We start from the raw sequence: 14,443 nt of genomic DNA, 5'->3' as shown, positions 1-14,443 counted from the left end.
TTCCTGTGTGGCTTCACACCAGTGATCAGGAAAGGAGCACTCCACAAATCTCCAGTCTTCACCTAAAGTTGCCCAGTGACTTTCAGGTCTGCAAATGCTCCTATTGTTAGGGTGTAAGACAGATATTTTCTGTGCTGCAAATGTTAGAAGAGTTCATAAATTCAAACTTGTAAAGGAGTCAGGATCATGCCATTGCTTTTGAAAGCAATACATCCAGTCAAATGAGTTCATGTGTGGCTGAAGGCACACCAACTACTTTGGAGAAAATAACATTTTGTGTTCACATAAAAATGATGCTATGTAAATTTATTTGTTCATTTCAGGCAGAACTGTCTGTATCAGGCACTTTTGTTTTAGAATGACTTGATTTTTAGACAGATTTCTTCTGCACTGTAACTGGGACTACACTTAAGGGAACTCGAGCTAAACAAAGAAATAATTGTTTCCATCTCTTCAGCAATGTGTTGTTATATTGCAAAAGTTACCAAACTTTTAATGAAAATATAAAAACCTTTCTTTATAATTAAGTCATAGGATGCATAAAAGGAAACATTATATAATATAATTATATTATATTAATAATTTATATATATTTAAACTTTTCTGGCTCAAGATGTAGTAGCCAGCGCTTTGCCGTATGTTATTATGCAGCCCTATCTTCTGAGCAGAAGCAGCCCTTCATGTTTGTATCTTAGAGGAAACATATCTTTCTGTATCACTGACTTTAGAAAGATGAGAAAAATAAATTTATTTCTCTGCATGCTTGGGATTCACTGTCTTTGCTCCTGATTAATTCAAAGGATACAAATTTCCTCCCAGTGATATAAGGAGGATCTTTCTGCATACTCCACTCTACATGACTTAATTTTGTTTTTGGGAAAGGGTTTCTGAAAACCTGCCAGAAGTTTTTCCCAGTGATTCCAACTGGTGAATTCCATAGGCATGGGAATATCTCAAGACAAAGCTGATACAAACCCCCTTTTCTACCCTTCGGCAGCATCACAACCCTTTCTGTGGTCTAAGTGTCTCTCCACCTTATACTGCCATCTGACAGAGGATCCAGAGAGACTAACGATACTGTTAAATAAAAACCCATTTATGTGACAAGAGAAAGAAAATAGATTCAGTAGAACGTTAGAGTGTTCTGATGCCATCACTGCAAGATGGCATAGGACAGTGTGTGTACAGCACAATGTCTGGCAATAAAAAGAGGAAAATGCTGGGCCTCTGTTGACTGTACATGCATATTATTAATATTTGATGGAGGAAGGGAAGGAGTGGAGAAGGATTTAGAATGGATTTCCTTTAGCTGGTGCTGTACTTCTTATGAAACGAAAACCCCACAAACTCAGTAGGAACGTAGCATGTCAGGAAACTTTAATGATCAAGTAGATGTTAAGTCAAAAAATCTCTTGAAGATATTCCCCTCCAAGTCACATATTATGAAGAGATATTGCTTTCCAATCCTATAATAGATTTTGCTTTTTTTTTTTTTTTTACTGGTATCAATGTGCATTTGTGTCTGACAATCTATCTAGGAAGCTAAAGTCCATATACACACAAGAGAGTTCATTAGGAAGTCGATGGTGTTTCATTCTATACTCAGGCTATCAGTCAGATATAGATAACATTTTAATGAATATTTGTTTTACATCCAAATATGAGCTGTTTGCTGTTCAAGAAAATGCAGTTTCTAAAAAAACAAGTTACAGAACATTTCTACTTTATGAAACAACTTCATCATATATCAACAACATAGTATGTCCTCCTGCCTGGGGAGGTGGTGGAGTCACCATCCCTGGATGTATTTAAAAAAAGACTGGATGTGGCACTAAGTGCCATGGTTTAGTTGAGGTGTTGGGGCATAGGTTGGACTCGATGATCTTGAAGGTCTCTTCCAACCTAGTGATTCTGTGATTCTGTAACAAATTGGGTCCACATCCCTCAGGTTTCAGCAAAACCTGTGAGAGATACTGTTAGATGAGAAATAAAAATTGATTTAAAAAAATATTTTTACTTAAACTATCGGCACTGATGGTTCAGTCCTTCAGTTTGGATTTTTCCTTCCTGTTTTCTTGTGGCTGGTAGGCACAGGACAAATAAACTGACTCAGCAGCCTTGTCAGTGGCGTAATCTTTTTCCTTTTTGTTGCTTTTCCATTTTTGTTCCCTCAGAAATACTTTTATTGACTCATCTCTTTATTTGTTGACTAATTTGCCTCCAACAAGTTCCTCCTCTTGAAGTACAGCACCCTGGCTGCCTGCTGTCCCATGTTCTCTCAAACAGTTCAACAGGTGAAGAGCTGAAGTCTCCAAATGAGGAGGGATCTCCTTTCTGCCACCAGCATTACATCCAAGCAGTGGAGTACCCAGAGTACTTACGCTTCTTTTAATTAACCAAATCTAATGTGATGCTTGTTCATTATAACCTTCGCCTTTGTTTTATTGCTCAGTTGATTTTTTATACACATTGAAGGTTTCCAGCAGTTCTCATAAGTGGTTCGTTGTCCATCAGACCTGTACAAGGTATCATTCAGCATTGCAGTGTCAGTCAAAGGTATTTTTGTTGCAAATTTTAGACCTTATTAATTCATGCACAGCACAAGAACCCATGGATATCTAATTTCAGTGGAGATATAATTAAAAGATGCATAGTTATGGTTAGAAAATATTCCTAGAAAACTTTACTCTTTTAGCATGTGATGATTGCTTATAGGTAACATTCTGAGGAGTCTTCTAGGCTCACCAAAGATTAACAACAAAACAATTCACCAGTGGAAAGATGCCTCAATTTTTCAGCTGAGCACCTATTATCTTTGCAATTTAACAAAGCATTGAAAACTTTTTTCATTAATGTTTTAAACCTAATCATAAGTTTGAATATAAATAATATTATTATTTATATGCCTTGAAGTCACTACAAAACTGATAAAATTCTCACTAAAGGAAAGAACATATGATTAAGTCATATTGAACCTACTTATTAGATGGACGGGAGGCATTGCAAAGTGTTCACTCATCAAGAAACATTTTCTTTCTGTAGATTTTCTAATGGAAAGGCTTTTGTTCTTATATGTTTATGAACAAACTTCTCTGGATATACAAAACCAGCTCTTTGAGTGGACACATTTATTCTTCAGTGAGCTACTATTTTATTTATTCTGACAAAATAAAAGGAATTTTTTCTGTCTATATGGATTAACATGAACAGCAATAGCTGCCACAATTCATGCCTACTGATTTCTAAATGGAGAAGTATTAATTTTTTTTTTCTTAATGGAGGACTTTTGAAACACTTGGAATAGAACATGATAAAGGAAAGTCCTGACTACCTATGATCATGTGGTACCTTTTGCAGGAATTCATCCACCAGCTCCAGCATCGTTCCCTAGGATTGTGGTAACTTTCTGCCTATTCAAATGCATATTTCCATAACAATTGTATGAGAGAGATTCTTAGTATTTTTCTCTGCTGTGAAACAGCTGTTGCCTTTCAGTGTTGGTAAAATAGTTCTAGATATAATTTTCCTTTTTTGAAAATAAATTGTTTTGGGATCTCTCTAGATGAAAGAGGGACTAGAAATGCAAATTATCCTTAGCCACATAACTCAAATTACCTTTTTATTTTATTCTAAATCTGTATCTGAATATACAAAAATCCTGAAAACTGGTGACATTAGACCTGCTTATATAACTGACATGCTTTTGGGGAAAATAAACAGATAGAACTGCTAGCTGCTGCACGAAAGTTGTAATGAAATGAGTGCTAATGCTGAAAAATATCTCCTTTAATAAAATTTTTAATAAAAAAATTAATTTGATTTCTGTGTTTAGAGAAACAGCCCCAGAAAATTAATATCCAAAAGCTTGAGTGAATTTATGTCATAACTTCTCAAGTTTCTTTTTCCCCTCAGTTTTATTAATATAGACACTTGGGTTTGCACCAATACTTGCTCTTTGAATCTGTATATGTAAGTTTCCTCCAAGTAATGACTGTAACAAAACATATCCTGGCAGAACCTTGCAAAATCCAAGCCTGTTTAAGTTACTCAGTAAAGATAACATTTCTCCAAAAATGTAGAAAAAGAAACTCTAGCTGCATGTAAATTAAATTTAGAAGTCTCCTTTGCATAGAGTGAAAGTCTGGCAGGCCAGGAAAAATCCATAAATGTGATTGCAGTGACAGAAAGTAAAGCAAGAAAGAGGTCTCTGATGTCCAGGCAGACATACATGCCCTGTGTAGGAAAAGTCTCTTCACAGAATTGTCGATGGCTTTGCTCCCCCATCCCCATGACATGGTTGCCTCCATTTCCAAGCTTTCCAAAAGCTTCCAGACAAGATTTGAACAAAACCAAAACGCTGGATGAAAGAGCAAGAATAAAGTGCCTATCAAACTTTTATGCAGTTATTTAGCTACAAGCAGCATCAGGGGCTCCAATGGTTAGAGATTCCCCATCTTACTGCTGGGGAATGTCAGGAAGGATTTTGGTAAATGCCCTCCCATTGACACACTGCTCAGCACCATGGCAAAGCCATGGGTAAGACTGGTTATTTGCAGGGATTGCTACCAGAACTTCAAGATGTGTTAGAAAAAATGGTTTGCCTAGGTCACCACCTTTCCTGTGGAAGTAATCAAATCATGGCTTCCAGCAGAGACTGGAGTACTCTGTGGGAGGCTATTTTGATAAAGATTTAAAGGAAATGCCCTTAACTACAGTAAAGATGAGGACCATGGCAGTTTCAGCTTGTGTCTCTCATTGGAAAGCAAGTAAGTAGCAGGCACTCTGAGGAGGGACTGCCGGAGAAACCAAACCAAACCCCTTTCAGGGCCTGTCCATCCAAAAATGTAGAGAGGATAGAGATGGGTGAAACGTGTATGCAGAAATCTGAATATAAATGCTAGTTTAAATACTTCTCAAGGCATCCTCAGTACCACTGTTGCTCAAGGTTTTTGTTTCATGGCTAAAGATAGCTCTGCTGGTAACATGAGACAAAATAACGGTGGAATTGTTTTACTCCAAGAGAGGCTGGGTACTAAGGAACCAGCTTTATTTCCTCCCACCACCAGCTCCTTCTACAAGATGCTTTACTGTGAGCATTATCTTGTATTTCTTAACATGAGCCTTAATGGAACTTCAGCATCCCTATGGTGGTTCTGTAAATGCAGGACTGCCTCTGGGGTATGGCCATTGGCCTGTATCAGGTGTGCTGCTAATGTAAGTCAAGCAAGCCTACATTTATGCATTTTAAAATACCAGACTCCTGTTTCCATGACAGAACTTGAAGAGACAAAGGGCTGGAGTCTCACAGCTTCAGCATAAAAAAAGATTTTTAGCACAACAAAAGATTTGCTCGGTTTTCTGCCAGTCCAGTCCCAAGTGATGCAAGACCTCTCTTCCACCCCACTCTCCTTTGCACCAGAATTGCTGTAGCTCCCTCAAGAGACAAGAGTATTTCTGCTGAATTTCCAACTCTTAAGATAATTTGTGCTGCTTGTGGTATGCAAACGAGCTTTATGGGACTGGGATATCTTCAGTGTTCAAAGCAATGAAAGAACCCCAAGGTATGCTGCACCATTCAGGATCTGAAAGAAAATTGAAATTCTGCTCCTAATTCAAGGAAAAAAAATGGAGAAAAACCACATAATCTGCATTAAGTGTCTACTTTTGATTGTGAACATTAGGAGGCAGAGATTAGCACCTTTCCACTCTGTTTCTATAAAAGTTCTTTTATGCAGCCATAAAGTGCAGAAGGGCTGCAGGTAGGTCTCTGCCAAAGATCGTGCAGTTTAGTGATGGTCTTGGCTGATGAGACACTTCAAGACCTGATCCAGGGCATAGAAGGAACATGGAAAAGGATGCAGAAGCAGCAGGCAGTTACCTAATACTATCAAGTCTCAATAAAAAATGACAAGCTGAGACATTTTGGCAGGCTTTCTGAATACCTAATAGGACAATGCTTGTGTAAATGGGCCTGGAAGTGAGGTGCAGAGAAACATTCACAGCAGAAAAAAAAAAAAAACAACCCAAACCCACACTTTAAAAGCAGCAAATTATTTCAGTTCAAAGCTCTTCAGATCACATCTGACCATAGGGTAAGAGAATTAGCCTCACTGATTGTTTCTGCAAGACATGATTCACATCCAGTACTTTATATGTAGCAATTCAGCAAAAACTCTTCCACCCGAGACAGAATACATAAATACTTAACTTTTTGGCAGAGCGACCGTGAGAGTATTTGTACCTATGGATTTGCTGTGACAGATAAACAAACTCGTACTCCTTACAGAAGCGAAAGGGAGTAAAACCCCGGGACGGCCGGGAAGGTCTGGTTTTTCAGAATGGGGCCAAGTTCTCACAGCGGTTTCCTTAAACCACCAGACCGCGCTGATCGCAAAGGTAAATGCGGGGGCATTCCCACGCACCGGGCAGACGTGTCTGCGCACGGGGGATGTAGGCGGCGGCGGGAGAGGCGGTGCGATGCCCTCCTCCTCCTCCTCCTCCAGGTGAGATCCGCCGCTTCGGCCACCTCCAACACAGGCGAGACCCGTCCTTCTGCCTGCGCTCAGTTCTCCATCCCCCCTTGTCTTTCTTTATTTCCAAATAACTTCCCCCGTCCCCTCTCCCGCCCGTCCGAAGGGGCGGAAGCGGCAGACGGGCGCGGGAGGGACGCGGGGCGGGGGCAGCGCGGAGAGCTCGGCGCGCAGCAGGGGCCGCCCGGCAAGCTCGGCCGGGGAAAGAGGCTCCGCGCCCCCGCCGCTTCTCTCCCCTCCCCGGCCCGGGGGCGGTGGCGAGGGGCTGCCGTGGCGCAGACACCGCCCTAGCGCCCGAGGAGCCGGGGCTGTTTCTGGAGGAGAGGAGCGGAGCAGCGCGGCGCGGCGCGGCTCGGCTCCCGTCCAGCCGAGCTACGGGGGCTCGCCCCGGCCTCCCCCGCAGGTGGCTCCCCGCCTCAGCAGCTCCCCCTGCCCGCCGCGCCGGTCGCACACCCCGGTGCGCGGCGGCGGGAGGGGCCGCGTCCCGCCCCGCCCCGCCCCGCCGTGCCGCTGCCGGGCGGCGCTGCAGAGGGCGGAGCGGGCGGCGGGGCGGCGCGGCCGGCGCCCGGCGCGGGCTGGCTCCCGGCGGGCGGCGCTGCTGCGTTGCTCTGGGAGGCGCCGCGGGGCCGGGCGCGGAGCTGCGGGCTCGGGGGTGTGAGCGGCCGGGCAGGGCGCCCCCAGGATGCTGCGGTTCCTGCGCAGGACCTTTGGCCGGCGGTCGATGCAGCGCTACGGGCGAGGAGCCGGGCGCGGAGCCGGGCGAGGTGGGCTCGGCGGCGAGGGGGACGAGCGGGACGGGGGGCTGCGAGGAGCGGCCGCCGCCGCCGTCGGCTCGGGAGCCTTCCCCTCCTCGCCGCTCCCCGGAGGGGTCGTGCACAGCGCCGGAGCGCCCGTCCACATCCCGGCGGCCGGCGGCAGCAAGCCGGTGCTGCAGTGCCGCGTCCTTCTCCTGGACGGGACCGAAGTCAACGTGGAGCTGCCGGTGAGTAGCGTGCGCTTACCTCCGCCGCTTGCAAAACGGCGCCCGCAGCTACCTTCTCCCCTCCTCCGCATCGTCCCCCCTTCCCTGGCGACACGCACCTGCGAGTGCCCCCCCCCGGCCGCACAACAGGCGCCGTTCGCCGGGAAAGCCTCGCTAGTTTCGTCCTTCCCTCCGCGGGCGCCCTCGCCGCCGTCTCCGCCTGCATGCACCTGCTGCCAGGTGCGCGGCGCGCCTCCCCGCCATGACCGCCGCCCGCCCCCGTCCTGCCGGCGGGAGCCGTCTGCGCCCTTCTTCCCTCTCCCCGGAGCCAGCGGGGAGGTGGGCACCCGCTCTCCTCCTCCCCTGCGCAGCCGAAAACAGCCCCTTGCAGCGCTGCCTTTCGCGGCGCCTCTCCCGCCGGGAGGGGCCGTCCCCGCGGTGCGGGCGCTACCTGTGCCTTTCCCCGGCTGGTGCGGGGGGGCTGCCCGCTGAGGCCGCTCGACGACACCGCCGGCCAGGGGGGGCATCCCGGTGTGCCAGGCGGGGGAGAACGGAGCCTCTGCGGGGCGGCGGTGCCTTTGGCCTCGCTGCCCTGCGGCTTGCAGCCCCCAGCCCCGCAGCACCTGTGGCGCCGCGGGGAGAGCGAGGCGCGGCCGCGCTGCCCCCGCCGCGGTGGGGTCTCCGGGGGGTCGCCGCCTCCTTCTTCTCCTTAGTTCTTGGTTCCCGCCGTCCCCGCTGCCGGGGCCGGGTGAAGGTTCCTCCGGGATGCCCGAGGCGCTCTCTCCGTCCCGTGGGGGCCGGGGTCAGGGGTGAGCCCGGGCGGCTCCGGGGGTGCAGCCCGACCCGGCCCGCGGGTGCGTGGACGGTGCCGGCGCTGAACTTTCTCCCATCCCGCCGTTGTGCAGGAGGAATGAGGAAGGGACGGTGCTGGCCTGCGGGGCTGTGCGTGTGTTGTTTGTGCCTGTTCTCTGAGGCTGGGCCGTGTTTGTAGGTGTTTCACTATCCCCAAAGCCCGTTGTGTGTCCTTTTACCTCTCTTAAACGCAGCTGCACGGTGTGTATCGGTAATTTTCAGTTTTGTTTTTTTCATTTCTCACAGCTGCTAAGTACTCACCACCCATCCTTTTTTGCTGACCTTTTCCCTCCCGCTTGAAACCCAAGTTTCCCATGAAATAGTATGGAAGTTTATTATGTTTGAAAAACATTTAATGTTCTTTCCATTTCAGGCTAAATAGTCAGTAGCCATTAATCTTGGTCTCCAAAAACAGGTGGGAGAACTTAGTAATAGTGAGTGCAACAACCTCAGAAATTGTGCACTGCTTTAATCTCCAGCCATATAAAAGAGAAGTTTTTTTCATAGTACCTTTAGACACTTGTTAGGTGCCTTTCATACTAGCTGTCATCTGTATATATTGGCATCATTTCACTAAAACATGGAATTTGGCAACCCTGTTGTTTCTGCTTGAAAGAAACAGAAGAGATTGAGTAAGACTCTTACAAGTATGTGAACGGAGCCACCTAGAGATACTTGCTGCAGCATTATCAGGCCTCCCTTGCCTACAGACTACATCGCACATTTCTAGATATTTGAAATGCTAATATATTTCCTCTCCTCACATCTTCTTCTCAACTTGCTGCACTCCTCCTAGCATCTCAGAGCAAATTTTTATAAAGTAGAGTTGATGATTGTTATCAGTGTGCTAAGGGTTTACTTATAGACGTCTATGTCAATAAGCTTAGTAAATATTTTGTTTAAGGTTATACTCTGATTTGTCAAAGGTCAGATTTTGCTGTAGAGCCCGTTTAAGATGGTCTGAGGATTTGTAGGATCAGAAAATGAGGTAATGACGCTCACAGTCCTTGAGTGCTGAAAACATATGGACATATCTACTTGGCCCCGTAAAGAAGCTGTGGAGCATTCTTGCTTGAACTGACCTCCAAATGAAGCTTAGACTTGCCAGTGCTCTCAGAATGTGAGCTGCACATGTGGTGGTTGTAGCTCACCTGTCCAAAGACAAGAGTAAGAAGTTGGCTTCTTTTTTTTTTTCACCTAAATCCCTAGACTGATGAAGGACTTTGGAGCATGTAATAGCTGTCAGTGTTTTGAGAATTAAAAACTGTTCTGTTGAATTACATGTCTGTTCCTCATGTTTTTTTCCTTTCTTTAACTGAAAGTGACACCCACACTGAGAGTTAGAAAAACTGAAAAAAGCATTGCACTGTTTATAGAATTTGATCAGTGAAGTTTCTCTGAGCTTTGCAGGTCTAGATTTTATGGGAATAGGGCATGAAACAGAACATGCTTGAATACTCAGAAGCTGAGGTATGGGACTGGTTAAGCTGAATGAATTGAGTAGCATCTCTTAAAAAAAGTGTATGGTGCTTTCTTTCATGTCAGCTCAAATTTTATCAAAAGGAGGGAAGGAGTGTGGGCTTCATCACCAATGAGCAGCATACTCATAAAGTCAAGTAGAGAGATGATTGCAGAGGATTTCACTGTGCTGCTGATTGTGTTTGCAAGCACTTATTTCAGGAGATACTGGTATCTATAAAATGTGCTCTTCATGCTGACATTGCACCCCTCTTGCCTTTCTAGTTGAAAAAGGAGCTTGTTGATATTAGAGCACAATACTCTTGCAACTACAACTTTTTAGGCTATCTCTAAGACTTTGTTTAGAAGTAATTGAAAGCTTTATTGGATTTCAAAGACTACGGGGTTTATTTGCTTGTGTGGAGGAATGACAGAAAAGACATGACTGGAGGAAAACTAGCTATGTACACAGAAAAAAATGATTCTTTTTTTTAGTTATTGTTTCATTTTTTTTAATATTCCAATTAAACTGCAACCCTGAAACTTTTGTCTAAGGTAAATGTATCATGTTCTGCTGCAGTGTTTTCTTATAGGTGGGGGCTGTTGCAAAAATAAATCCTACATCAGTAAATTGAGAACTGTCTTTGTGGTTGATGTTATAATTTGTGTGATAGTGTCTGTATCAGAAAGTACATGTCTTGCAAACTTCTGTTAGTTCATGGTGGCAACAGAAGCAGAGATCTACCTTGATCTCCAAGTTCTTCCTTAGCTCGTTCTTCTCTAGGCTGTATAGCCGTAGTGAACTGGAGTAATCTTCCTTCTTTATCGGTGCTCCCACACCCTCTTTCTACTGGAGCATTTGCACTTTATTCTTTTTACTGCATGTGCTCTGCCCTTGGACTACCCCATCTGCAAGCCTGATCTTCTACGTGCTGTGTACCCTTTCATTTGTAGGTGTTCTCTGGCTTTCACAAACTTGTTTTGTACCCAGCTGCCCCCACACAAATGTCAACATAAGATTATTCTGAGCACTGCAGATACCCCTGGATAATGGGTTCTATACTCAGCTTCTTGCATGAAATTTCAAGGATTACTTAATGATGCTGGCTTTTTTCTTCACTCTTAAGGCAAGAATCATGTACTTTAAAAGTATTCTTTCTAAACAGAATAATGCACTGGATGGCTTTTTAAACCCATGAGCTCCTCAGGGCCCTGTATTGAATGTGAAATGCTATTAAGGTTGGATCTGTTATCCCGGAGTGAGTGGCAGTTGACCAGTTCCTTTGCTGTGGGGTGATTGCCCATGGGAAGGGGAACATAAATGGTGTCATTACTTCTTCTTGACCTGACACCACGTGTCTGCACATCTGAAATCCAGTGATGAGAACTGATGCAATGAGAAAAAAACGCTTCCATTAGAAACCATCCCTCCTTCCTCACACATATCTGTCTGTGTATTTCCTTTTATCATTGGGAACCTGTGTAGTATCTTTTGTGTTCCATTCTCACTTACACTGGAGGCTGTTAGCTGGTCAGAGCTTGTGACTTGGTCGTAGGTAGATGGAAGGCCACTTGCTCATTGTTGCCAAAACAATCCTGCCTCTGTTTTTCTGGAGGACTCGTGACTTTAATGAAAGAAAAACTGGTTGTAGGTGATGCTGTGTTCTTACAGAAAGAATGCAAGGAGAGAGCATTGACATTTAGGCAGCAGTGATGGTGCCTGCTAGTTAGTACATAGATGGCTCTCAGATAAAGCCAAAAAGCCAAATTTTTCTTAACTCTAAGGCACGATAGCTGACATTTCTAAAAACTGAGCCTTTGATTTTTAATTAGGTGCATCTTACGAAAGCTTAAAGGGCAGATATGAAAGATGGCTATTCAGTGGGACTGTCAAGAGTAGCGGGAATTAATGTTGCTTAATGCCGTTGAAAATGGTATTTTCTGATAAATTGTGGGAGGGCAGGAGGAGAATGTGTAGAGTGTTCTTGGCTTTCTGTAGTCTTCAGTGGGATAAAAGAAGAAGCAAATTGTAAGCTTCCTCCACTAAGAAAATCTTCATCCTGCAAAGCAGATCTGAGATACCTTACGTTTTCTGTGATGTGAATCCACAGCAGTCAGCATGTTGTCTGTTATAAATACTTCTTTATAAAAATCTTCTTGCTCTCATAAATTCCTCTGCTGCTGTGAAGACAAAGACTCGTGTGATGTAGTAGAAAGTATGTAATGTTTAAGGATTAAATTAATCAACAGCTCAAATATAACTCTTCAAATCTGTGAATTATTTTCAGATGAATGGCTTTTATATTATTTCTTTGCCATCCTTTTGGTGTATCTGTTTTAATAATTGTTTTGGCTGCTATGGAAACACTTCAGGATAGGAATAGTAAATGTTCTTCGATACTGTTTTCTAATCTCTGATCTGCTATGTGTTGTATTCTTATTGGGGTAACATGAACATAGCAAAAATTGCTGTCTGGCCTCTATGCTTACATCAGATATAAATGTTAAATTAACTCTTGAGCAGTCATCTCAGTTTTATTGATTAGTGTATTTGACTTGATGAAGTTATAAATATCAGGAGAGAAGTGCAACTAATTTTTCTTTCTTTGATATCACATATGACTTCCAAATAATGTTTCATGAATGTTATCTCTAGAAACATGCTCTGATATGCATGTAGATACTTGGATTCAGGTCCTGCTCTGGAGTTTCCTAAGGAGTTACACACACATACACCCCCCTCTGACAGATATATTACATTACATGGGTAATGGGATTTTAAAATAAATTTTTTAAAGCTTTTATCACTTATAAAATTGGTAATATGCCTTCTTTGTGCAGAAGTTACCTTTCAACAACATAAAATTAGAATACTTACTGGAAAATGTTAAAAGCATATTTGCAACACTGGAAAGGGAAAGGCCTCTCCCGTTCATGAGCTCCTGTGAGCACCAGCACCAGTAATTTCCTTCATAAACTGATCAGGCTCTGCTGGAAGAAGAGGTTGGATATTTTTGCTTCTTCAGTTCACGTTGAAATGCCTTTTGAGTACCTTAGAGCTCTGATTAAGCAGCTGTATCTAGAACTCAGTGTGTTGTCTGCTGGTAATAACCTTTAATTATGTTATCCCTGTTCCATATGCCCTGATGCATTGCTGCAGTGTGTACTGAAGGTGTGTGAAAGGCATTCATAGAACAGTCACATACAGAATCAGGAACATGCACAGCCCCAGAGAGAGAAAAATGAGATGGGGTGTGCACACATGACTGCAGCCATGCTTCAGAAATGCCTGAGATTAGGCCCTTGAGAGAGAAGAGGGTAATTTTTGGCCCTTGATGTGCTTGCCAAACATCCCCAATAAATCTACAGCAGATAAAAGAAACATAGTAGAAAAGAGAGTACATAGTAGAAAAAGGAGACAAAAAGCAGCGTTTTGTTTTGGCATATGTAAGAGAAATTCTGCTTGTGAGTTCCATTAGTTCTTAATGAAAACCAATACAATTTTTCAGTGTAATACAGATAGACAGGATGACAGGAGTGCTGCTGCAAAGAGTTGACAACCAGGGAGGGGGAGAAAGCCACTGATGAGAGCAGTGTAATGCAAAAGCAAGAGCACCTGGTACTAATTCTCTGATGGAGAGCTTATGTGTTTGGAGGGGTGGGGAGAAGATAAGGCTGTTGTATGATTTGTTCAGAAGCCTTTTTGCAGTGGACTAGAAGGTAGCTATGCTGAGGAGAGTAGTCATGTGAAATGTCAGTGTGGCTCTTGTTTATTAGACCAAAAATTATTTCATAGCAAATGTTTGCAACGGGATTACCTATCTGATAGCAAACATTGGAGAAACTTTGAAGACCACCATGGATTTGAAGGGAGAGGGTCTATACGAAGGAAACTTACAGAACAGTTTGACAATACAGAACTTCTTTGTCAACAGTGTACTAATATGTTCTAGTGGTTCTTTTCTATAGTTCTGGGTAGCAAGTCTGAAGCTTCAGGCTCTCAGTAGGAGTCCTGAGGAGGAAAAAGAACATCTGGGCATGTAAAAAGATCATCTGGAACATGTAAAAAGTTCCTATGAGGTAAGAAATAGGAGCAAAGAGACTTTGGAAGTTCAGTACATGTGTAAGAGCAAGCAGAGGACTAGTTTTGTTTGGATTGCAGAAGATGGTACAGGAAGAAAAAAGCTGAAGACTATATAAATAACAGTATAACTATATATAAAGTACAGGATGTATTGTTCATCTGTTTTTTTTTTTTTCCTGAAACAAAGGGGATGGCTATCTCTACTCCTGCTTCTCTGCACAGGCTTTGTCTTCATGCACTTCCTTGTGCTCCTGTTTGTAATGCCTCTGTAAATACCTTTTTTATCTAACTCTCTCTGAGAGGCCTTGTTTAGTGTCTCACCTTCTTCAAGCCTAAGTCCATTTTGCAGTTCAGGGCTTCTGTTATTAAATTCTCAACCATTTCAACTCTCCCTTTTCATTTGCAATCTTCTCCTTGAGCAATTATCTATACGTTTTCTGTGTGGATATCATTACTAGCATGATACCTACTGAATTTTCTTCTTAATAAGAGCAGATTTCTTTTAGTTCTGTGAGTTTTCCTTTGCTTGACTCTGTTTTCCCAGTCTGTAAAAGTAGT

At 43.8% G+C, this 14,443-nt stretch overlaps 1 protein-coding gene across 3 annotated transcripts in view; it reads left to right on the top strand.

The window, feature by feature from the left end:
• The first annotated feature begins 7,188 nt into the window (after positions 1-7,188).
• The window catches only part of EPB41L4B (erythrocyte membrane protein band 4.1 like 4B), a 164,099-nt gene continuing 156,844 nt past the window's right edge, over positions 7,189-14,443 (top strand). For all 3 annotated transcript variants that reach the window (XM_053958232.1, XM_053958223.1, XM_053958242.1), the window contains exon 1: positions 7,189-7,512. In XM_053958232.1, coding sequence (XP_053814207.1) covers positions 7,213-7,512 — 300 coding nt within the window. In that variant the 5' untranslated portion in view covers positions 7,189-7,212. The remainder of the gene's footprint in view (positions 7,513-14,443) is intronic.

The sequence above is a fragment of the Vidua chalybeata genome, chromosome 1 (assembly GCF_026979565.1).
Source record: "Vidua chalybeata isolate OUT-0048 chromosome 1, bVidCha1 merged haplotype, whole genome shotgun sequence".
In the NCBI taxonomy this organism is placed as follows: Eukaryota; Metazoa; Chordata; class Aves; order Passeriformes; family Viduidae; genus Vidua; species Vidua chalybeata.
Note: the sequence above shows the minus strand (reverse complement) of the source record. Positions and strands in the feature narration are given on the sequence as shown.